The 25,387-nt window shown below is 45.8% G+C and overlaps 1 protein-coding gene and 3 non-coding genes across 4 annotated transcripts in view; all 4 read left to right on the top strand.

The window, feature by feature from the left end:
* The window catches only part of LOC140454017 (EH domain-containing protein 3-like), a 93,373-nt gene extending 74,868 nt beyond the window's left edge, over window positions 1-18,505 (top strand). Inside the window, exon 2 of the mRNA XM_072548953.1 lies at window positions 17,989-18,505. Coding sequence (XP_072405054.1) covers window positions 17,989-18,010 — 22 coding nt within the window. The 3' untranslated portion in view covers window positions 18,011-18,505. The remainder of the gene's footprint in view (window positions 1-17,988) is intronic.
* Window positions 18,506-21,728: 3,223 nt separating this feature from the next.
* On the top strand, window positions 21,729-21,847 carry LOC140469561 (5S ribosomal RNA). Its single transcript, XR_011956158.1, has one exon. It is a non-coding gene; the product is annotated as a 5S ribosomal RNA (ribosomal RNA).
* A 1,539-nt stretch (window positions 21,848-23,386) lies between these two features.
* Window positions 23,387-23,505, top strand: LOC140470860 (5S ribosomal RNA). Its single transcript, XR_011956770.1, has one exon. It is a non-coding gene; the product is annotated as a 5S ribosomal RNA (ribosomal RNA).
* A 1,515-nt stretch (window positions 23,506-25,020) lies between these two features.
* On the top strand, window positions 25,021-25,139 carry LOC140470684 (5S ribosomal RNA). Its single transcript, XR_011956619.1, has one exon. It is a non-coding gene; the product is annotated as a 5S ribosomal RNA (ribosomal RNA).
* The last annotated feature ends 248 nt before the right edge of the window (window positions 25,140-25,387 follow it).

Here is a 25,387-nt window from a genome sequence, read left to right as displayed (position 1 = left end):
TAAAACTAATAGAATTATGGTCGCTGGCCCCAAATGCTTCCCCACTGACAGCTCAGTTACCTGCCCTGCCTTTTTTCCCAAGAGTAGATCAAGTTTTGCAGTTTGTTTTGTAGGTAAATCCATATACTGAATCAGAAAATTTTCTTGTTCACACTTAACAAATTCCTCTCCATCTAAACCCTTAACACTGTGGCAGTCCCAGTTGGACGACAGCAATTCAACAGAGGACCGACCACCATCTTTGGGCATCAAGGAATGGTCAATAAACAACAATCTTGTCAGAATCTCCCACACCCCAAGAAGGAACAAACAACACTGTGTGTCTGCAATGTGAAATTCCTAAACTAATCATGTTTCAGTTCAAGTGTTTTCCAGCTTCATTTTTTTGATGTAAATGAAGAACACCTGACCTACTTCTAAAGATGAACATCAGCTCCAGCCATTGCTCTGAAATGCAGACCCTGTAAATGTCTGATGGACGTGTGGAATTTAGCTTCAGGTCTGCCATTTGAGTTTGACTTTACTTCAATGAATATTGAGTGGTCCAGATTTGACCAACATTTACACCATTGCTGTTCATGATCGAGATACTGAGCTAACTTTATCACTTTGCACGAACAGACACGCAAGTCACCATTTGGCCACTTTTCTCATTAACGTCTCCATGGTGACAGAACATTTTAATGTTGAATCATGATTGATGCAGAAAAACATCATTCCGAGCCCTAAACTGACTTCATCCACACCTGGACCATCCAAATTCCTGAATTTGATTAAATGAAAATTTTATAACATGAGACACAAAATGTACCTGTAATTTCCCCAGGCTCTTTACTCCCTGGAACAGTGACAAATCTTGTGGTAAAACCTGAACCAAGCAGGAATGAGGAGGTGGCTGGTGGGTGGGAGAGTGACACCAGCTGAGACTGGAGGGAATGATTCCTGGCATCGGGAAAGTGGTCCGGGAAAAGGGCTGGGAGAGATTACAACTGGGGAAGGGGAAGAGAAGCCTGGAGCAGGGAGTGGTGAAGAGATGGGAGTGGGAACTGGAGTGACACTTGGACAGAAGAGAGGGTGGGAATGGAGGGACAGTCTCGAGGGGTTGAATACTCTCTTCTGCCATTTTTACCCAGGAAAGATATTTCAAAACATTAAAGCCCAACATTTAACTGGGCTTCTTCTAAACAAAATGCAAAACCACGTCAGGTTTTTGCTGACAGATCTCCTAAGAGTAGTCACGGTCTCAATGCCTCTTCCAATGGTTAAAATCAAATCTGAAGGGGAAAAGTATCACAGAATGTGTAAAAATTAAGTCAGGGAGGTGAATGAGGAAAAGGCTGTAAACTTTGATTGAACGTCAGAGGGCTCCATCACCGGGTTTACAGCAGAACAACAGTCAAAATTGGCGAAGGGAATGCTGAGAGATGGGTTCAACCCACAGGGCACCACATCCCCAGAGGAAAATGTTCAAGGTTGGTTTGAAGAATGATAAAGGTCAGAAAGGGGAGTGATCATCACCACTTGATATTTACAGTTGTGTAAATGAGTTAATACTAATACAAGAAGAAACGGCTGCAGCAGGTGTCGATGAGGATAAGGTAGAAACAGCTGAAAAATGGGCAGTAGACAGGGACACCCCGTATACTGAATCACAGCTGTGTACCTCACTACACTGCACGAAGGTGGGAACTCACCCCATAGTTAAAGAGGGCTCACTGAAAATTAGGGTGTTGTTCATGAACAACATCAAAGATTCAAAATTGGTTTAATAATGAATTTCAAACCTTTGGGAGTGGAGTGAACTTTTTAAAATTCTAATTAAAAACACGTTTTTGTGCTATACACCGTCTAGGTTGTCTCACAATCTAAATAAACTATCATTTGGCAAATTTCAAACTGAACTCAACCTTTGAGAAATGTTGAAGAGAAACGTGGAAAATGTAAAGGTGAGAAATAAATGCTTCTCCTGTGAAGGTGATCTTAAAAATAGGAAAGGGATTGGAGACAATTGAAGGCAAATTGTACAACCAAAGGAAGGATTATCAAATTCAAAAGGTCAGTTTGAAAATGGACAGCAAATTTCAGCAGTGTTCTTGAACATAGACCCATCCAGATGCCTTGTAAATGTTGCAATTGCACTAACCTCCACCACTTTCTCTGGCAGCTCATTCCACACATGTGCCACCTTCTACGTGAAAACGTTGTCCCTTAGGTCTGTTTTACATCTTTTCCCTCTCACCTTAAACCTATGCACTCTAGTTCTGGACTCCCCCACCCGAGGGAAAAGACTTTGTCGATTTATCCTATCCAAGCCCCTCATGATTTTATAAACCTCCACAAGGTCACCCGTCAGCCTTCGCAGATCCAGGGAAAACAGCCCCAACCTGTTCAGACTCTCTATACCTAGAATCCTCCAACTTTGTAAATCTTTTCTGAACCCTTACAAGTTCACAGTGTCCTTCTGATAGGAAAGAGACCAGAACTGCACAAAAGTAGCTTAACCAAAATCTCGTACAGCTGCAATGTGACCTCCCAACTCCGATACTCAGTGCTCTGACCAATAAAGGAAAGCATACCAAATGCCTTCTTCACTATCCTCTTTACTTGCGACTCTACTTTCAAGGAACTATAAACCTGCATTCCAAGGTCTCTTTGTTCAGCAACACTCCCGAAGACCTTACCACGAAATGTGTAAGTCCTGCTAAGATTTCCTTTCCCAAAATGCAGCACCTCACATTTATCGAAATTAAACTCCACCTGTCACTCCTCAACCCATTGGCCCATCTGGTCATGATCCCATTGTACTCTGAGGTAACCTTCTTTGCTGTGCACTACACCTCCAATTTTGGTGTCAATTGCAAACTTACTAACTATACCTCCAATGTTCATATCCAAATCATTTATTTCAATGACGAAACGAAGTGGACCCAGCACAAATCCTTGGGGCACTCCACTAGTCACAGGCCTCCAGTCTGAAAAACAACCCTCCACCGCCACCCTCTATCTTCTACCTTCGATCCAGTTCTGTATCCAAATGGCTAGTTCTCTCTGTATTCCATGAGGTCTAACCTCACTAACCAGTCTCCCATGGGAAAGTTGTCGAATGCATTACTGGCATCCATATAGATTATGTCTACTGCTCTGTCCTCACCAATCCTCTTTGTTCCTTTTTCAAGAAACTCAATCAAGTTCATGAGACATGATTTCCAATGCAAAAAGCCATGTTGACTATCTCTAATTAGTCTTTGCCTTTCCAAATACATGTAAATCTTGTCCCTCAGGATTCCATTCAACAACTTGCCTACCATCGACACCAGGCTTATGGGTTTATCGTTCCTTGGCTTCTCCTTACTACCTTTCTGAAATAATGGCACAACGTTAGCCAACCTCCAGTCTTCCGGCACCTCACTTGCGACTATCGATGATACAAATATGACAGCAAGGGGCCCAGCAATCACTTCTCTAGCTTCCCACAGAGTTCTGGGCACACCTGATCAGGTCCTGGGGATTTATCCACCTTTATGCATTTGAAGCACTTCCTCTTCTATATTATGGACATTTTCAAGATGTCACCATCTTTGTCCCCACATTCTATATATTCAATGTCCTTCTCCACAGTAAACACTGATGCAAAATACTCATTTAGTATCTCCCCCATCTCATGCAGCTTTACACAATGGACACCTTGCTGATCTTTGAGGGGCCGTATTCGCTCCCTAGTTATTTAATGTATTTGTTCCTTTTGTCGTTAATGTATTTGTAAAAACCCTTTGCATTCTCTTTAATGCTATTTGCCAAAGCTATCTCATGCCCCTTTTTTGCTCTCCTGATTTCCCTCTTAAGTATACTCCTACTTCCTTGAGACTCTTCTAATAATTCTCTCAATCTCTGCAGTCTGTACCTGACATATACTTCCTTCTTTTTCTTAACCAAAGCCTCAATTTCTCCAGTCATCCAGCATTCCCTACACCTACCAGCCTTTCCTTTCACCCTTATAGGAATATAGTGTCTCTGGACTCTCATTATCTCGTTTCTGAAGGCTTCCCATTTTCCAGTCATCTCTTTACGCGCAAACATCTGCCCCCAATTAGCTTTCGAAAGTTCTTGCCTAATAACTTCAAAATTAGCTTTCCTCCAATTTAGAATTTCAACAGTTAGACCTGGTCTATCCTTTTCCATCACTATCTTAAAACTAATGGAATTATGGTCTCAGACCCCAAAGTACTCCCCAGTGACACCTCAGTCACCTGCCCTGCCTTATTTCCCAAGAGTAGATCAAGTTTTGCACCTTCTCTAGTCAGTACGTTCACATCCTGACTCAGAACATTTTCTTGTACACTCTTAACAAAGTCCTCTCCATCTAAACCCTTAACACTATGTCAGTCCCAGACTTTGTTTGGAAAGTTAAAGTCCCTTCTATAACCACCCTATTATTCTTACAGATAGCTGAAATCCCCTTACAAATTTGTTTCTCAATTACCCACTGACTATTAGGGGGTCTATAATACAATCCCAGTAAGTTAACCATACCTTTCTTATTTCTCAGTTCCACTCAAATAAATTCCCTGGATGTATTTCCAGGAATATCCTCCCTGAATGCAGCTGTAATGCGATCCCTTATCAAAAAAGCCACTCTCCCTTCTCTCTTGCCTCCCTTTCTATCCTCCCTATAGTATTTGTGTTCTGGAATATTAAGCTGCCAGTGCTGTCAATCTCTGAACCACATTTCTGTAATTGTTATGATATCCCAGTCCCATGTTCCTAACCATGCCCTGAGTTCATCTGCCTTCCCTGTTCGGCCTCTTGCATTGAAATAAATGCAGTTTAATTTATCAGTCATACCTTGTTCTCTGCTTTGTCCCTGCCTGACCTGACTGTTTGACTTACTTCTTTTCTCCACTGTACCAGTCTCAGACTGATCTCTTTCCTCACTATCTCCCTGAGTCCCACCCCCTCTTCCCCCCATTACTGGTTTCAATCCTTCTGAGCAGCTCGAGCAAATCTGCTTGTCCGTATATTAGTCCCCTTCCAATTCAGGCGCAATCCATCCTTCTTGTACAGGTCACTTCTACCCCAGAAGAGATTCCAATGATCCAAGACTGTGAATTATTTTCTCATACACCAGCTCCTCAGCTACAAATTCATCTGCTGTATCTTCCTATTCCCACTCTCATTAGCTCGTAGTACCGAGAGTATTCCAGATATTACTACCCTCGAGGATCAATATGAACACAAGCCAGTATCAAGGAAAAATATTGCCAACTTGATTAGAAACAAAGTTACAACAACCATTAATACTAAACACACAATCTCAAATCCTATTTGGCTCCTAAGGTTCCAATAATTCCCGAGTTTCTTGGAGATTTACACAATTGCTGTCTCTCTCTCTGGGTGTGTGAAGCTGCTTTCTTCCACTCTCTCTTTCTCTCTCTCTCTGGTTGGTCAGTTGGTCTTTGCCTCTTGCCATGTTGGTCTCCTTAAAAGGCCTCCAGAAGATTCCAAGAGCAAAGTCTGTAGGTGAAGCATGTTTTTATATCTTTTAGATGGTTTTCTGGAACTTTCTATTGTTCTGGCCAATCAGAGAGATACGCTTGGTAGTTGAAAACAGAGTCAATCATTTGGAAGGATTGCTAATGTTAGTTTATTTTTGTGTAGAAGGGCCCGCACTGTACTGTGCTGTCAAAACCCTCCTTTGTTCAGTAAATAAGTTGTTGGGAGTATGTCTGTTCTGCATAAATGTTGCCTTCTACATTAGCAAATGTCATTAGCACCTGACTCCTGTGTTTGCACTGCGTCTGGTGTGTGGACTTCGTGATTTTAGAGTTTTACTTGGCCAATGTACCCAGCATCCCTTGCTGTTTGGCCAAGTTAGCAATCTATCTGTGTTTTAGCAGCCAGGAGGCTGCTGAAGTACACACTGTATTAATCTAGAGTACTGTGCATATTTATGATCTTTTAAGAGAAAGATATACCTTATATCTACCTTCCAGTAATACAATGACTGTTCATGAGGTAGGTTCTGTATATGTGCCCACATTGGAAATTTGACTAATTCCATCAGAGTCCCATTTTAGAACTTGTGGGATCCTGTTTATAAACACTGCTCTCCACTGGCAGTCAATAATTTTAACTCCAACCAAGAATACCGTACTTATTTATTCTCAGTTGAAAATTATTCAGCTGCATTAACATCAGCAGGAAGCATTTCATTCCCATTTACACTCACTGTTCTCATTGGTTCATTAGTTCAATGATTCTAATCATGGCTTTATCCGAGTTCCTCACTTCATTGGCCCTAGAATTCTGATCAGGAGTCGGTCATTGTCACCGACACACTTCCTCCATTCCCCCTGACCTGACACCACCCCCGTAATGATTGTGTCAGACAGGACAGACCCCCTCAACCTGACAACTATGTCCTGATGGACCCAAAACTCCCACACTTTCCCACCAACCCCAGGAGTCTACAGATTCCTCATCACTGACCCACTACTCCCTTCTCCCCAAACACAACCCCATTGGAACTGTCACCTCCCCCCACCCCATCACCACCTCCCTTTCACTCGTCTTGACACCACATTTAACCCAAAAGTGTCCCCTGCTCCTGCCAACAGAATTGGAACGACAACCACCTGCATCATCCATCATCACCCAACACCCACTTCACTAACCTAAAACCCTTCCCAAAGTGAGCCAGGTGGTACTGACCCCTCCTTCCAGACCTGGTAGCACCACACCCCCTCCCTTAAACCTCTGGAGCTGACACTGCCTCTTCATCACATAGAATCATAGAGTCATACAGCATAGAAACAGACCCTTCGTTCCAATTCTAATCCCAAACTAACCCGTCCCACTTGCCTGCTTCTGGCCCATATCCCTCCCAACCTTTCCTATTCATGTACTTATTCAAATGTCTTTTAGACACTGTAATTGTACCCACATCCACCATTTCCTCTGGAAGTTCATTCTACATACACAAACCACCCTCTATGTGAAAAAGTTTTTGAAACTGTCTCTTCTAACTTTAAAAATGTGTCCTCTAGTCATGAAATCCTCCATCCCAGGGAAAAGACAACTACTACTGACTCTATCGATTCCTCTCATTATTTTATAAACTTCTTTCAGATCACTGCTCAACCTTCTACGCTACAGTGAAAAAAATCTCAGTTTATCTCATTTACTTTATAACTCAAACCTTCCATACCCAGCAACAACCTGGTAAATCTCTTCTGAGCCCTCTCCAACTTGATGAACAGAACTGGTCACAGTTTCCCAGAAGAGGTCGCACCAATGTCCTGCATAACCTCAACATGAGGTTCCCAACTCCTCTACTCAAAGGACTCAGCAATGAAGGTAAGCGTGCCTAACACCTTTTTAACCACCCTGTCTAGATGTGACGCAAACTTCAAAGAATTATGTACCTGCAGCTGTAGTCATTCTGCTCTACAACACTACCCAAGGCCCGACCAATTGAATTGAATAAACCCTACCCTTGTTTGTTGTACCAAAATGCAATGCCTCGTATTTATCCAAATTGAACTCCATCTGCCATTTTTCAGCACATTGGCCCAAATGATCAAGATCTCTTTGTGATCTTAGAAAACCTTCTTCACTGTCTGCTATGTCACCAATTTTGGTGTCATCCACCAAACTACTAATCATGCCTTCTATATTCTCATCCAAATCATTTCTAATAATGACAAACAAAAGAGGACCCATAACCAATCCTGTGGCAACACCGCTGGTCACAGGCCTCCAGTCTGAAAAGCATTACTCTCCACCATTACTCTCTGTGTCCTGCCATTAAGCTAATTCTGTATCCAATTGGCAAGCCAATTGGCAATCCCATGTTACCTAACTTTACTCATTAATCTACCATGGAGAAGCTTGTCATAGGTTTTACTAAAACCCAAATAAACAATGTTTAACACTCTGTCATCATCAATCATGAAAATACTCGACCAAGTTTGTGAGACACGATTTTCCTCACACACCATGCCAACTATCTTTAATCAATTTGTGCCTCTCTAAATGTCCATAAATCCTATATTTCCAACAATTTGCCCACAACCACAGTCAGACTCACAGGTCTATCATTCCCCAGTTTCTCTTTAAAACCTTTCTTAACCCAAGATACAACATCAGCCACTCTCCAGTCATCAGGCACCTCGCCCATAGTTACAGATGTTGCAAATATTTCTGCAAGGGCTCTTGTAATTTCCTCTCTTACTTCCCACATCATTCCGAGATTCATTAGATCAGTCCCCAGAGATTTATCCACCTTTGTGTTCTCTGAGACCTCCCGAACTTCCTCTTCGAACATAAAATATATAACGTTATAGCGCAGGATAGGCCCTTCGACCCTCAATGTTGCACCAACCTGTGAAATTAATCTGATGTCCATCTAACCTACAGCATTCCATTATTATCCATATGTATGTTCAATGCCCATCTAAATGCCCTTAACGTCAGTGAGTCTACTACAGTTGCAGGCAGGCTATTCCACTCCCTGACTACTCTTGAAGTGACGAAACTACCCTGATATCTGTCCTAAATCTATCACTCCTCAATTTAGAGCTATGTCCCCTCGTGTTAGTCTTCACCATCCAAAGAAACAGGCTCTCCCTGTCCACCCTCACGAACACTCTGATTATCTTATACGTCTTGATTAAGTCACCTCTCAACCTTCTTCTCTCCAACGAAAGCAGCCTCAGTTCCCTCAGACCTTCCTCATAAAACCTTCCCTCCATCCCAGACAACATCCTAGTAAATCTCCATGCACCCTTTCCAAAGCTTCCAAATCCTTCCTATAATGCAGTGACCAGAACTACACACAATACTCCAGGTGCTGCCTTACCTGTGTCTTGTGCAGCTGAGGCATGACCTCATGGCTCCAAACTCAATCCCCCTGCCAATAAACACTAACACAGTATATGCTTTCTTAACAACCCTATCAACCTGGATGGCAACTTTGAGGGATTTATGCACCTGGACACCGCGATCTCTCTGTTCATCGACATTACCAAGAATTTTACCATAAGCCCAGCACTTGTATTCTTGTTACTCCTTCCAAAGTGAACTACCTCACACATTTCCGCATTTAACTCCATTTGCCATTTCTGAGCCCAAATCTGCATGTTATCTCTGTCCCTCAGTAACCCATAACATCCTTTGACACTATCCACAACTCTGTCTACCTGAGTGTCATCTGCAAATTGACTAAGCCATCCTTTTACACCCTCCTTCAGATCATTTATAAAAATGACAAACAGCAGTGGCCCCAAAACAGATCCTTGCGGCGCACCACTGGTAACTGATCTCCAGAATAAACATTTCCCATCAATCACCACCCTCTGTCTTTTATCAGCGAGCCAATTTCTGATCCAAACCGCTAAATCACCTCCAATCCTAAAACTCCATATTTTGTGCAATAGCCTGCTGTATGGAACCTTATCAAACGCCTCACTGAAATCCATATACACCACATCAGCCGTCTTACCTTCATCCACCTGGGCCACCTTCTTGAAGAATACAATAAGGTTAGTGAGGCACAACATACCCTTCACAAAACCTAATCAAATAATTCCTTTTTAGATGACTATAAATCCTATCTCTTTTAATCTTTTCCAACATCTTACCCACCACCGAAGTAAGGCTCACTGGCCTATAATTACCAGGGTTGTCCCGACTCCCCTTCTTAAACAAGGGAACAACATTTGCTATCCTCCAATCTCTGGCATAACTCATGTCGACAATGATGACATAAAGATCAAAGCCAAAGGCTCAGCAGTCTCCTCCCTGGCTTCCTAGAGAATCCGAGGATAAATTACATCTGGCCCATCTATTTTCAGATATTCCAAAATTGCTAAAACCTCCTCTTTTGAAAAGTGTGGTGCTGGAAAAGCACAGCAGGCCAGGTAGCATCCGAGGATACGGAGAATCGATGTTTCGGGCATAAGCCCTTCTTCAGGAATGAGGCTGGTGTGCTAAGTGGGCTGAGATAAAAGGGAGGGCGGGGGTGGGAAGTTTGGGGGAGGGGTGCTGGGAATACGATAAGTGGAAGGAGGTGAGGGTGAGGATGATAGGCCGGAGAGGGGGTGGGGGTGGAGAGGTCACGAAGAATATTGCAGGTCAAAAGAGCGGTGCTGAATCCGAGGGTTGGGATTGAGATAAGGTCAGGGGAGGAGAAATGAGGAAGCTGGAGAAATCTACATTCATCCTGTGTGATTGGAGGGTTCCTAGGCAGAAGATGAGGCGCTCTTCATCCAGGCGTCGTGTGGCCAGAGTCTGGCGATGGAGGAGGCCAAGGACCAGCATGTCCTTGGCAGAGTGGGAGGGGTAGTTAAAGTGTTCAGCCAAGGGGCAGTTGGGTTGGTTGGTCCGGGTGTCCCAGAGGTGTTCCCTGAAATGTTCTGCAAGTAGGCGGCCTGTCTCCCCAATGTAGAGGAGGCCACATCGGGTGCAGCGGATACAGTAAATGATGTGTGTGGAGGTGCAGGTGAATTTGCGACGGATATGGAAGGATCCATTGGGGCCTTGGAGGGGGGGAGGTGTTGGCGCAAGTTTTGCATTTCTTGCAGTTGTAGGGGAAGGTGTCGGGAGTGGAGGTTGGGTTGGTGGGGGTGTGGACCTGACAAGGGATTTGCAGAGGGAGTTGTCTCTCCGGAACACTGATAGGGGTGGGGAGGGAAATATATCCCTGGTGATGGGGTCTGTTTGGAGGTGGCGGAAATGACGGAGGATGATACGATGTATCCTGAGGTTGGTGGGGTGAAAGGTGAGGACCAATGGGGTTCTGTCCTGGTGGCGATTAGAGGGGCGGGGTTCAAGGGCGGAGGAGCGGGAAGTGGAGGAGATGCGGTGGAGAGCATCGTCGACCACATCGGAGGGGAAATTGCGGTCTTTGAAGAAGGAGGCCATTTGGGCTGTTTGGTAGTGGAATTTGTCCTCCTGGGAGCAGATGCGGTGGATGCGAAGGAATTGGGAAAATGGGATGGCGTTTTTACAGGGGACAGGATGGGAGGAGGTGTAATCTAGGTAGCTATGGGAGCCGGTCGGTTTGTAGTAAATGTCTGTGTTGAGTCAGTCGCCTGAGATAGAAATGGAGAGGTCCAGGAAGGGGAGGGAAGAGTCTGAGACAGTCCCAGTAAATTTGAGGTCGGGGTAGAGGTGTTAGTAAAGTGGATGAACTGTTCAACCTCCTCGTGGGAGCACGAGGTAGTGCCAATATAACCATCGACGTAGCGGAGGAAAAAGTTGGGGATGGTGCCAGTGTAGCTGCGGAAGATGGACTGTTCCACATATCCTACGATGAGGCAGGCATAGCTGGGGCCCATGTGGGTGCCCATGGCTACTCCTTTGGTTTGGAGGAAGTGGGAGGATTGGAAAGAGAAGTTGTTAAGAGTGAGGACCAGTTCAGTCAGTCGAAGGAGGGTGTCAGTGGAAGGGTACTGGTTGGTACGGCGGGAAAGGAAGAAGCAGAGGCTTGGAGGCTTTCGTGATGGCGGATGGAAGTGTATGGGGACTGGATGTCCATTGTGAAGATAAGGCGTTGGGGGCCAGGGAAGCGAAATTGCTAAAACCTCCTCTTTGTCAACCTCAATCCCATCTAATCTTATAGCCTATATCTCCGTGTTCTCATTAACATCGCCCTTTTCCAATGTGAATACTGTTAAAACATATTCATTTAGTACTTCCACTATATATCCTCAGATTCCACACACAACCTTCCACTACTATATTTGATTGGCTGTAATCTTACTCTAGTCATTCTTTTATTCTTGATATACCTATAGAAGGCCTTAGGGTTTTCCTTGATTCTATCCGCCAATGATTTCTCATGTTCCCTTCCTTGCTCTTCTTAGCCCTCTCTTTAGATCTTTTCTGGCTAACTTGTAACTCTCAACCCCCTAACCAAGCCTTCTCACCTCATCCTCTTATAAATTGCCTTCTTCTTTTTGACAAGAGATTCAACTTCTTTGGTAAACCATGGCTCCCTCTCTCGACAACTACCTCCCTGCCTGACAGGGATATACTTATCAGGGACCCGCAGTTGCTGTTCCTTGAATAAGCTCCACATTTCAAGATGTCTATCCCCTGTAGTTTCCTCCACTATCCTGTGCATCCTAAATCTTGCCTAATCGCATCATAATTGCCTTTCCCCCAGTTATACCTCTTTCCCTGTGGTATATACCTATCCTTGCCAATTGCTATTGCAAACATAACCGAATTATGGTCACTATCGCCAAAATGCTCACCTACCTCCAAATCTAACACCTGGCCGGGTTCATTCCCCAGTACCAAATCCATTATGGTATCGCCCCTTGTTGGCCTGTCTTCATACTGTGTCAGAAAACCCTCCTGCACACATTGAACAAAAACTGGCCCATCTAAACTACTTGAACTATAGTATTCCCAGTCAATATTGGGATAGTTAAAGTCCCCCATAATGACTACACTTTCACTCTCGATCCTATTGAGAATCATCTTTGCTATCCTTTCCTCTATATCCCTGGAACAATTCGGAGGCCTATAGAAAACTCCCAACAGGGTGACCTCTTTTCCTGTTTCTAACCTCAGCCCAAACTACCTCAGTGGATGAGTCCTCAAACGTTATCTCAGCTGCTGTAATACTACCCTTGATTAACAATGCCACACCCCCGCCTCTTTTACCATCTTCTCTGATCTTGCTGAAACATCTAAATCCCAGAATCTGCAACAACCATTCCTGTTCCTCCTCTAGGAGAAAGTGAGGACTGCAGATGCTGGAGATCAGAGCTTAAAAATGTGTTGCTGGAAAAGCGCAGCAGGTCAGGCAGCATCCAAGGAGAAAGAGAATCGACGTTTCAGGCATAAGCCCTTCTTCAGGAATCTTGTTCCCAAAGACTAAAGCTCTGCTCTTCTTCCCCTTTCCCCACTGAGCAACAGAGACTTTGCACCAGAGACCTGTGTCCCATTGCTTATCCAAAATGGTATACTTGTTGTTGAGGGGAACCACCACAAGAGATCCCTGCACTGCCTGCCAGTTCCCTTTCCCACCCCTGACGTTAACCCATTTACTTTCTTCTTGCGGGTGTGGAGTAACTACCTCCCTGTAATTCCTCTCAATAACCCCCTTCACGAATGATCCGAAGTTCGTCCAGCTCCACTTCCCTGACACTGTTCTTGAGGAGCTGGTATTGGGTATACTTCCCACAAGTGAAGTCAGTGGAGACACTAGAGGTGATCCTTACCTCCCACATACTGCAGGAGGAACATTCAACTGCCCTAACCTCCATTCCTGCTATTCTAAATTCCCAAATAGACCATTGAAATAAAACGAGACATGAATGAAAACACTTATCACCAACAAACTGACGCACAGAACCTTTTTTTTTGGTTAGAGGAGAAGGATAGGTGGGAGACACCACGAGAGTAGTGTTTTGGGTTAAGCAACTGCCCAAATATGTAACCTCGTGACCTCTCTGACTGCCTCCAGGAACTGAAGAAAACTGAAGGAAATTTAAACTGTGAGACCAGTGGGCTTGATATTGATGATGGACTAGTTGTTGGAGAGAATCCTGAGGGACAGGATGTCCATGTGTTTGGAAAGGCAGGAATGATTAGGGATTGTCAGGATGGCTTTGTGCATTGGAAATCTTGTCTCACAAATTTGATCGAGGTTTTTGAAGAAGTAACAGAAAGCATTGATGAGGGCAAAGTGGTAGACATGATCTATATGGACATCAGTAAGGCTTTTGACAAAGTTCCTCATGGGACACTGGTTGGCAAGGTTGGATTTCATGGAATTCAGGGAGAACTAGCTGTTTGGATACAGAACTGGCTTGAAGGTAGTAAACAGTGGGTAGTGGTGTAGGGTTGTTTTTCAGACTGGAGGCCTGTAACCAGTGGTTTGTCTCAAGGATCGGTGCTTGTCACGATGGTGAGTGACTTGGAGGGGAACTTGTAGGTGATGGCGCTGCAATGTATCTGCTACACTTGGATGGATGGTCATTCATATAATTGATCTGGATGTGAACATAGGAGGTACAGTCAGTAAATTTGCAGACAAGAGGAGGGGGTGTAGCACTACTAATCAGAGAGGGTATCACAGCTACAGAAGCTTCCATTGTCGAGGAAGATCTGCCGACCGAGTCAGTATGGGTGGAAATTGGGAACAGCAAGGGAGCAGTCACCTCTTTACTACAGGCCCCCCAATAGCAGCAGGGAGATGGAAGAAAGCATAGGTTGGCAGATTTTGGAAAAGTGTGGACGTAATACGGTTGTAATGGGTGCCTTTAACTTTCCCAATATTGATTGGAACCTCCTTTGAGCAGAAGATTTGAATGGAGCTGTTTTTATAAGGTGTGTTCAGGAGGGTTTCCTAACTCAGCACGTTGACAGGCCGACGAGGGGAGAGGCCATTCTAGACTTAGTGCTCGGAAATGAGCCGGGGCAGGTATCAGATCTTGTGGTGGGAAAGCATTTTGGTGATAGTGACCACAACTGTCTCACATTCTACATAGCTATGGAGAAGGAGAGAATTCGGCAAAATGGGAGGATATTTAATTAGGGAAGAGGAAATTATGATGCGATTAGACATGAGTTAGGAAGCATGGATTGGGAGCAATTGTTCCATGGTAAAGGCACTATAGACATGTGGAGTCTGTTTAAGGAACAGTTGTTGCAAGTGATGAGTAAATACGTCCCTCTGAGACAGGCAAGAAGTGGTAAGATAAAGGAACCTTGGATGACGAGAGCGGTGGAGCTTCTCATCAAAAGGAAAAAGGTAGCTTACATAAGGTGGAGGAAGCTAGGGTCAAGCTCAGCTCTACAGGGTTACAGGCAGGCGAGGAAGGAGCTTAAAAATGGTCTGAGGAGAGCCAGGAGGGGGCACGAGAAAGGCTTGGCAGAATGGATTAGGGAGAACACAAAGGCATTTTACACTTATGTGAGGAATAAGAGAATGGTCAAAGAAAGAGTAGGGCCGATCAGGGATAGCATAGGGAATTTGTGTGTGGAGTCTGAGGAGGCAGGGGAAGCTCTAAATGAGTTTTTTGCTTCTGTCTTTACAAACGAAACAAACTTTGTAGTGAATGAAACCTTTGAAGAGCAGGTGTGCATGCTGAAATGGAAAGAGATAGAGGAAGCTGATGTGCTGAAAATTTTGTCAAACATTAAGATTGACAAGTCGCCAGGCCCGGACCAGATTTGTCCTCAGCTGCTTTGGGAAACGAGAAATGCAATTGCTTCGCCATTTCCAAAGATCTTTTCATCATCGCTCTCCACTGGAGTCGTACCTGAGGACTGGAGAGAGGCAAATGTAATTCCTCTCTTCAAGAAAGGAAATAGGGAAATCCCCGGCAATTACAGACCAGTAAGTCTCATGTCTGTCGTCTGCAAGGTTTTAGAAAGGATTCTGAGGGAAAGAATTTATGACCATCTGGAAGAGCATGGCCTGATTAAATGCAGTCAACACGGCTTTCTGAGGGGCAGGTCATGCCTCACAAACCTTATAGAGTTCTTTGAGGGTGTGACTGGAAAGGTTGATGAGGGTTGAGCTGTGGATGTGGTATATATGGACTTCAGCAAAGCATTTGATAAGGTTCCGCATGGTAGGCTCATTCAGAAGGTCAGGAGGAATGGGATTCAGGGGAATATAGTTGTCTGGATACTGAATTGGCTGGCCAACAGAAGACAGCGAGTGGTAGTAGAAGGAAAATATTCTGCCTGGAAGTCTGTGGTGAGTAGTGTTCCACAGGGCTCTGTCCTTGGGCCTCTATTGTTTGTCATTTTTATTATTGACTTGGATGAGGGAATTGAAGGATGGGTCAGCAAGTTTGCAGATGACACAAAGGTTGGAGGTGTCGTTGACAGTATAGAGGGCTGTTGTAGGCTGCAGCGGGACATTGACAGGATGCAGAGATGGGCTGAGAGGTGGCAGATGGAGTTTAACTTGAATAAATGCGAGGTGATGCATTTTGGAAGGTCGAATTTGAAAGCTGAGTACAAGATTAAGGATAGGATTCTTGGTAGTGTGGAGGAACAGAGGGATCTTGGGGTGCAGTTACATAGATCCCTTAAAATGGCCACCCAAATGGACAGGGTTGTTAAGAAAGCATATGGTGTTTTGGCTTTCATTAACAGGGGTATTGAGTTTAAGAGTCGTGAGATCTTGTTGCAGCTCTATAAAACTTTGGTTAGACTGCACTTGGAATACTGAGTCCAGTTCTGGTCGCCCTATTATAAGAAAGATGTGGATGCTATGGAGAGGGTTCAGAGGAGGTTTACCAGGATGCTGCCTGGATTGGAGGGCTTATTTTATGAGGAGAGGTTGACTGAGCTTGGACTTTTCATTGGAGAAAAGGAGGAGAAGAGGGGACCTAATTGAGGTATATAAGATAGTGAGAGGCATAGATAAAGTCGATAGCCAGAGACTATTTCCCAGAGCAGAAATGACTAACACGAGGGGTCATAGTTTTAGGCTGGTTGGAGGAAAGTATAGAGGGGATGTCAGAGGTGGGTTCTTTACACAGAGAGTTGTGAGAACATGGAATGCGTTGCCAGCAGCAGTTGTGGAGGCAGGGTCATTGGGGACATTTAAGAGACTCCTGGACATGCATATGGTCACAGAAATTTGAGGGTGCATACATGAGGATCAGTGGTTGGCACAACATCGTGGGCTGAAGGGCCTGTTCTGTGCTGTACTGTTCTATGTTCTATGTTCTAACATTTGGCCTGCGAACAGGGTACTCAGATCAGAACGTTGGAATAGCTCTGCAAAAGGTGGAGAATATTTCACTTCCCACACGGAGTTAGCTCAGGAATCCTGAGAACAATCGGTTGGTTGCACATCAAAAGAATCCGAAAGGAGTACTCTGGATAGGAGGTGTTGGGGAAGCCCACAGTGGCTCCTCCACGTTTGAGAAAATGCACTGGGGCCAGGCAAGTGAGGGATGATCACAGAGGATACACCAAATTCAGCGCTGAATAGACCACACATGAGCCAAGAGAGTTCAGGAGTCAGATTCCACACTACAGTCGAGACAAAAAAATCTGCAGATTCTGGAATCCAAAGTAGACAAACAGGAAGCTGGAAGAACACAGCAAGTCAGGCAGCATCAGGAGATGGAGAAATCCGTGTTTTGGGCATTTCAAAGTTAATACCTGGAACGTTGACTTATCCACCTCCTGATGCAGCCTGGCTTGCTGTGTTCTTCCAGCCTCCTCTTTGTTTACTCCACACGAGAGTAATCACCCTGGGAATGGGTCAGGTCCACACTGAGAGATCCATGCAGGGACCAAGAATAAAGTCAGCTGTATCCGGACTGGATGAAGCTGTGCAGGAGCCAGGAGGGTGACAAAATCCAAGCTGGAAGAATCTGTGTAGGGGCTGAAGAAGGACCATGCCGGTGGGATCTGCACTGTGTATGAAACAAAGTTTTAAAGATGCAGTCAGGGAGGGGAATGAGGAAAAGGCTGTAAACTTTGATTGAATGTCAGAGGGCTCCATCACCGGGTTTACAGCAGAACAGTCAAAACTGGTGAAGGGAATGCTGAGAGAGGGGTTCAACCCATCGGGCCCCCCCCACCCCAGGGGAAATTGTTCATGGATGGTTCTGAAGAATGATAAAGACCAGAATGGGCGTGTGATCATCACCACTTTATATTTACAGTTGTGTAGATGAGTTAATACTAAAACAAGAAGAAACGGTGAGTCAGTGGCTGGAGCAGGTGTCGATGAGGATAAGGTAGAAACAGCTGAAAAATGGGCAGTAGACAGGGACACCCCGTATACTGAATCACAGCTGTGTACCTCACTACACTGCACGAAGGTGGGAACTCACCCCATAGTTAAAGAGGGCTCACTGAAAATTAGGGTGTTGTTCAGACACAACATCAAAGATTCAATATTGGATTAATAATGAATTTCAAATCTTTGGGAATAGAGTTGTGTGTAGTTTTTATTTATTCTAATGAAAAACAAGTTTTTCTGCTTTACACCCTCAGGTTGTTCTCACAATCTCAATAAACTGTTGTTTGGCAAATATCAAACTGAACTCAGCTTTTGAAAAATGTTTAAGAGAAATATCGAAAACGTCAAGTTGAGAGATAAGTGCTTCTGCTCTGAAGGTGATCTTATAAACACTGAAAGGGATTGGAGACAATTGAAGACAAATCGTAAAACCAAAGAAAGGATTATCAAATTCAAAAGGTCAGTTTGAAATGAACAGCAGATTTCAGCAGTTTTCCTGAACAATTACAACATCACTCAGTGACTTGCCTCCCTCCCCCACCGTCTCAGACTCATAGTGAGTTAACTCTTTCTGCTGGCAGCTTCCTTTCAATTCCCCCAGACACCTTCCATATCTCCAAATGTGTATAAATGGAAATTTACAGACATCCCAGTGGGATTTACATTTTAGAGACTTGGCCTTGGCCAGCCAGGACATGTGTTATCTTCTGAGACGAAGTGTTTGTGAATGTTTCGGAAATTGGTACTGATAAATAAATTGATAAACAGTGTTATTCAAGCACTCAATGGGGAACTTAACATGAAGTTTAAGAAGCTGTTCAGTGATCTAATCTATGAACAGTGTTCTGATCACCTTGGGGGGGAGCTGTTCAGGAATACAGAGGGTTAATGGTAGGGTTCTTGGTCAGGTGGAGGAACAGAGGGATCTTGGGGTCTATGTACATAGATCTTTGAAGGTTGCCACTCAGGTGGATAGAGTTTGTAAGAAGGCCTATGGAGTATTATCGTTCATTAGCAGAGGGATTGAATTCAAGAGTCGTGAGGTGATGTTGCAGCTGTACAGGACTTTGGTTAGGCCACATTTGGAGTACTGTGTGCAGTTCTGGTCGCCTCACTTTAGGAAAGATGTGGAAGCTTTGGAGAGGGTGCAGAGAAGATTTACCAGGATGTTGCCTGGAATGGAGAGTAGGTCGTACGAGGATAGGTTGAGAGTTCTCGGCCTTTTCTCGTTGGAACAGCGAAGGATGAGGGGTGACTTGATAGAGGTTTATAAGATGATCAGAGGAATAGATAGAGTAGACAGTCAGAAACTTTTTCCCCGGGTACAACAGAGTGTTACATGGGGACATAAATTTAAGGTGAAGGGTGGAAGGTATAGGGGAGATGTCAGGGGTGGGTTCTTTACCCAGAGAGTGGTGGGGGCGTGGAAAGCGCTGCCCGAGGGAGTGGTAGAGTCAGATTCATTGGCGACCTTTAAGCGGCATTTGGATAGGTACATGGATGGGTGCTTAATCTAGGATAGAAGTTCGGCACAACATCGTGGGCCGAAGGGCCTGTTCTGTGCTGTATTGTTCTATGTTCTATGTTCTATGTTCTATTTTACTTCACAATTGCTGGAAGACGTTGTTTTTAAAGGCATCCCAAATAAAAATGGGAACTTCCCCATGGTCCAATGGACAGAACAGACTGTCATGGCCTGTCGATGTGCAAGACAGGCCATGGGATTGTTAAGTTCTTGTCGGAACTTTAATGAAGGACATCACTAAATAGCTGCTCCCCAAGAATTGATAGAAGAGGAGGAAAGGGGTAGCTAAAGGGTTTGTATCAGTCGAAGTTCCTGAAGTATTAATTATTCAGTTCACAGCAAGAATGATTCCACAAAGAGGTAGATCTCAGGAGGTGACAAGTTCTAAAGGGAACACGTTCGTTTGAATTTGGAATATTTTGAAGAATGGAATGTGTGAAGGATTTGAACAAATTCTGTTCCTCTATCTTTTGGTCTTACAGCTGCATTCACGTGGCCATAACGTCCACCCAATTTGCTTTCCCAGTGATGTTTGTGCTATCAGCCAGATGCAACACATTCCATCTCTTCTTCAAAGTAATTCATATCTAATAATTAATAAGACATAGAATCATAGCATTACTACTGTATGGAAAGGGGCTATTTGTCCCATTGATTCAGGACCAACCCTCCAAAGGGCATCTCACCTGGATCTAACCCCTCACTCTATTCCCATAACTCCACGTTTAACTTGGCTAACCCATCTAGCCGACACATCCCTGGATACTGCATGACAATGTACCACGGCCAATGCACCTAAACGGAACATCGTTAGATATAGGAGCAGAATTAGGCCACTCAGCCCATTGTGTCTGCTCCGCCATTCGATCATGGCTGATGTTTCTCAACCTCATTCTCCTGCCTTTTACCCAGAGCTGTTGGTCCTCTTCAATAGTTAGAAATAGATGAATTATGACCATAGATACGCCACCACCGGAAACAGTAATCGGGGAGAGTAAGTGTCAGCACAACAGTGACGAGTGATAGCAATTACAAAACTTGTTTTCCCAGGTTTCAAAGTTTCCATGAACCAACAGACAGAGGGTTAATGGAAGAAAGACGGAAAGAAAGGGATTGGGGCTGCACGCTGTCTGCGGCTGGCAGTCAGGAAAGGAGGACAATAGACAATAGGTGCAGGAGTTGGCCATTCTGCCCTTGGAGCCTGCACCACCATTCAATATGATCATGGCTGATCATCCTTAATCAGTATCCTGTTCCTGCCTTATCTCCATAAGCCTTGATTCCACTATCCTTGAGAGCTCTGTCCAACTCTTTCTTCAATGAATCCAGAGACTGGGCCTCCACTGCCCTCTGGGGCAGAGCATTCCACACAGCCACCACTCTCTGGGTGAAGACGTTTCTCCTCATCTCTGTCCTAAACGGTCTACCCCGTATTTTTAAGCTGTGTCCTCTGTTTCGGCACTCACGTTTCCTGCCGCCAGAGTGTCCAATCCTTTGATAATCTTATATGTCTCAACCAGATCCCCTCTCAGTCTTCTAAACTCAAGGGTACACAAGCCCAGTCGCTCCAGTCTTTCAGTGTAAGGTAATCCCGCCATTCCAGGAATTGACCTCGTCAACCTACGCTGCACTCCCTCAATAGCCAGAATGTCTCTCCTCAAATTTGGAGACCAGAACTGCACACAGTACTCCAGGTGTGGTCTCACCAGGGCCCTGTACACCTGCAGAAGAACCTCTTTGCTTCTGTACTCGATCCCTCTTGTTATGAAGGCCAGCATGCTATTAGCCTTCTTCACTACCTGCTGTACCTGCATGCTTACCTTCATTGAGTGGTGTACAAGAACCCCCAGATCTCTCAGTACTGTCCCTTGACCGAAATTGATTCCATTTAGGTAGTAATCTGCCTTCCTGTTCTTGCCACCAAAGTGGATAAGCATCCATTTATCCACATTAAAGTGCATCTGCCATGCATCTGACCACTCACCTAACTTGTCCAGGTCACCCGGTAATCTCCTAACATCCTCATCACATTTCACCCTGCCACCCAGCTCAGTATCATCAGCAAATTTGCGAATGTTATTGCTAATAGCATCTTCTATATCATGAACATATATTGTAAAAAGCTGCGGTCCCAGTACTGATCCCTGCGGTACCCCACTGGTCACTGCCTGCCATTCCGAAATGGAGGCGTGGAGGAGTGTGGAAGGATGAGAGAATGCAGGCTGCAGCCCTATGAAGCAGGGGGAGGTCTTGCAGTTGGCCTGTGTGGGGATGTGGGAGACGACAGGAGCCTGGTGGGCAAGGGCTAGCTGGAGGGAGGGAGGGAGGGAGGGAGGGAAGCACGCACGGAGGAGGAAGAGCAAAGAGAAAAGAGAGAAAAAAAAAACAAAGGGGATCAAGAGAAAGAGCAGCAAAGAAAATGTGGCTGGCCAGCACGCCTTGAAGTGGGGAGAAAAGGCAGGAGCCAGCGCCTACGGCCATACTAGTCTGAAAACACCCGATCTCGTCTGATCTCGGAAGCTACGCAGACTCAGGCCTGGTTAGTACTTGGATGGGAGACTGCCTGGGAATACCAGGTGCAGTAGGCTTTTTCCGCCAGCAGGGGCTGCTCAAGTCACCCCTCTGCACTCGTGTTGGGCCACGCACGCAATGCAGCGACAGGTTATTTTTGCTGCTGCTGTGCCTGGCATCAGTCTCCTGCAGGCAGGAGACAGGGAGGGGAGGAGAGCGGAGCGCTGCCAAAATCAGCAAGAAAGACGGAAAGAAAGGGATTGGGGCTGCACGCTGTCTGCGGCTGGCAGTCAGGAAAGGAGGACAATAGACAATAGGTGCAGGAGTTGGCCATTCTGCCCTTGGAGCCTGCACCACCATTCAATATGATCATGGCTGATCATCCTTAATCAGTATCCTGTTCCTGCCTTATCTCCATAAGCCTTGATTCCACTATCCTTGAGAGCTCTGTCCAACTCTTTCTTCAATGAATCCAGAGACTGGGCCTCCACTGCCCTCTGGGGCAGAGCATTCCACACAGCCACCACTCTCTGGGTGAAGACGTTTCTCCTCATCTCTGTCCTAAACGGTCTACCCCGTATTTTTAAGCTGTGTCCTCTGTTTCGGCACTCACGTTTCCTGCCGCCAGAGTGTCCAATCCTTTGATAATCTTATATGTCTCAACCAGATCCCCTCTCAGTTTTCTAAACTCAAGGGTACACAAGCCCAGTCGCTCCAGTCTTTCAGTGTAAGGTAATCCCGCCATTCCAGGAATTGACCTCGTCAACCTACGCTGCACTCCCTCAATAGCCAGAATGTCTCTCCTCAAATTTGGAGACTAGAACTGCACACAGTACTCCAGGTGTGGTCTCACCAGGGCCCTGTACACCTGCAGAAGAACCTCTTTGCTTCTGTACTCGATCCCTCTTGTTATGAAGGCCAGCATGCTATTAGCCTTCTTCACTACCTGCTGTACCTGCATGCTTTCCTTCACTGAGTGGTGTACAAGAACCCCCAGGTCTCTCGGTACTGTCCCTTGACCGAAATTGATTCCATTTAGGTAGTAATCTGCCTTCCTGTTCTTGCCACCAAAGTGGATAAGCATCCATTTATCCACATTAAAGTGCATCTGCCATGCATCTGACCACTCACCTAACTTGTCCAGGTCACCCGGTAATCTCCTAACATCCTCATCACATTTCACCCTGCCACCCAGCTCAGTATCATCAGCAAATTTGCTAACGTTATTGCTAATAGCATCTTCTATATCATGAACATATATTGTAAAAAGCTGCGGTCCCAGTACTGATCCCTGCGGTACCCCACTGGTCACTGCCTGCCATTCCGAAATGGAGGCTTGGAGGAGTGTGGAAGGATGAGAGAATGCAGGCTGCAGCCCTATGAAGCAGGGGGAGGTCTTGCAGTTGGCCTGAGTGGGGATGTGGGAGACGACAGGAGCCTGGTGGGCAAGGGCTAGCTGGAGGGAGGGAGGGAGGGAGTGAGGGAAGCACGCACGGAGGAGGAAGAGCAAAGAGAAAAGAGAGAGAAAAAAAACAAAGGGGATCAAGAGAAAGAGCAGCAAAGAAAATGTGGCTGGCCAGCACGCCTTGAAGTGGGGAGAAAAGGCAGGGGCCAGCGCCTACGGCCTTACTAGTCTGAAAACGCCCGATTTCGTCTGGTCTCGGAAGCTAAGCGGACTCAGGCCTGGTTAGTACTTGGATGGGAGACCGCCTGGGAATACCAGGTGCAGTAGGCTATTTCCGCCAGCAGGGGCTGCTCAAGTCACCCCTCTGCACTCGTGTTGGGCCACGCACGCAATGCAGCGACAGGTTATTTTTGCTGCCGCTGCAGGCAGGAGACAGGGAGGGGAGGAGAGCGGAGCGCTGCCAAAATCAGCAAGAAAGAGGGAAAGAAAGGGATTGGGGCTGCACGCTGTCTGCGGCTGGCAGTCAGGAAAGGAGGGCAATAGACAATAGGTGCAGGAGTTGGCCATTCTGCCCTTGGAGCCTGCACCACCATTCAATATGATCATGGCTGATCATCCTTAATCAGTATCCTGTTCCTGCCTTATCTCCATAAGCCTTGATTCCACTATCCTTGAGAGCTCTGTCCAACTCTTTCTTCAATGAATCCAGAGACTGGGCCTCCACTGCCCTCTGGGGCAGAGCATTCCACACAGCCACCACTCTCTGGGTGAAGACGTTTCTCCTCATCTCTGTCCTAAACGGTCTACCCCGTATTTTTAAGCTGTGTCCTCTGTTTCGGCACTCACGTTTCCTGCCGCCAGAGTGTCCAATCCTTTGATAATCTTATATGTCTCAACCAGATCCCCTCTCAGTCTTCTAAACTCAAGGGTACACAAGCCCAGTCGCTCCAGTCTTTCAGTGTAAGGTAATCCCGCCATTCCAGGAATTGACCTCGTCAACCTACGCTGCACTCCCTCAATAGCCAGAATGTCTCTCCTCAAATTTGGAGACCAGAACTGCACACAGTACTCCAGGTGTGGTCTCACCAGGGCCCTGTACACCTGCAGAAGAACCTCTTTGCTTCTGTACTCGATCCCTCTTGTTATGAAGGCCAGCATGCTATTAGCCTTCTTCACTACCTGCTGTACCTGCATGCTTACCTTCATTGAGTGGTGTACAAGAACCCCCAGATCTCTCGGTACTGTCCCTTGACCGAAATTGATTCCATTTAGGTAGTAATCTGCCTTCCTGTTCTTGCCACCAAAGTGGATAAGCATCCATTTATCCACATTAAAGTGCATCTGCCATGCATCTGACCACTCACCTAACTTGTCCAGGTCACCCGGTAATCTCCTAACATCCTCATCACATTTCACCCTGCCACCCAGCTCAGTATCATCAGCAAATTTGCTAATGTTATTGCTAATAGCATCTTCTATATCATGAACATATATTGTAAAAAGCTGCGGTCCCAGTACTGATCCCTGCGGTACCCCACTGGTCACTGCCTGCCATTCCGAAATGGAGGCGTGGAGGAATGTGGAAGGATGAGAGAATGCAGGCTGCAGCCCTATGAAGCAGGGGGAGGTCTTGCAGTTGGCCTGTGTGGGGATGTGGGAGACGACAGGAGCCTGGTGGGCAAGGGCTAGCTGGAGGGAGGGAGGGAGGGTGGGAAGCACGCACGGAGGAGGAAGAGCAAAGAGAAAAGAGAGAAAAAAAAAACAAAGGGGATCAAGAGAAAGAGCAGCAAAGAAAATGTGGCTGGCCAGCACGCCTTGAAGTGGGGAGAAAAGGCAGGGGCCAGCGCCTATGGCCATACTAGTCTGAAAACGCCCGATCTCGACTGGTCTCGGAAGCTAAGCGGACTCAGGCCTGGTTAGTACTTGGATGGGAGACCGCCTGGGAATACCAGGTGCAGTAGGCTTTTTCCGCCAGCAGGGGCTGCTCAAGTCACCCCTCTGCACTCGTGTTGGGCCACGCACGCAATGCAGCGACAGGTTATTTTTGCTGCCGCTGCAGGCAGGAGACAGGGAGGGGAGGAGAGCGGAGCGCTGCCAAAATCAGCAAGAAAGAGGGAAAGAAAGGGATTGGGGCTGCACGCTGTCTGCGGCTGGCAGTCAGGAAAGGAGGGCAATAGACAATAGGTGCAGGAGTTGGCCATTCTGCCCTTGG

The sequence above is a fragment of the Chiloscyllium punctatum genome, chromosome 3 (assembly GCF_047496795.1).
Source record: "Chiloscyllium punctatum isolate Juve2018m chromosome 3, sChiPun1.3, whole genome shotgun sequence".
In the NCBI taxonomy this organism is placed as follows: Eukaryota; Metazoa; Chordata; class Chondrichthyes; order Orectolobiformes; family Hemiscylliidae; genus Chiloscyllium; species Chiloscyllium punctatum.
The sequence above is the reverse complement of the archived record's forward strand: the minus strand, read 5'-3'. Positions and strand labels throughout refer to the sequence as shown.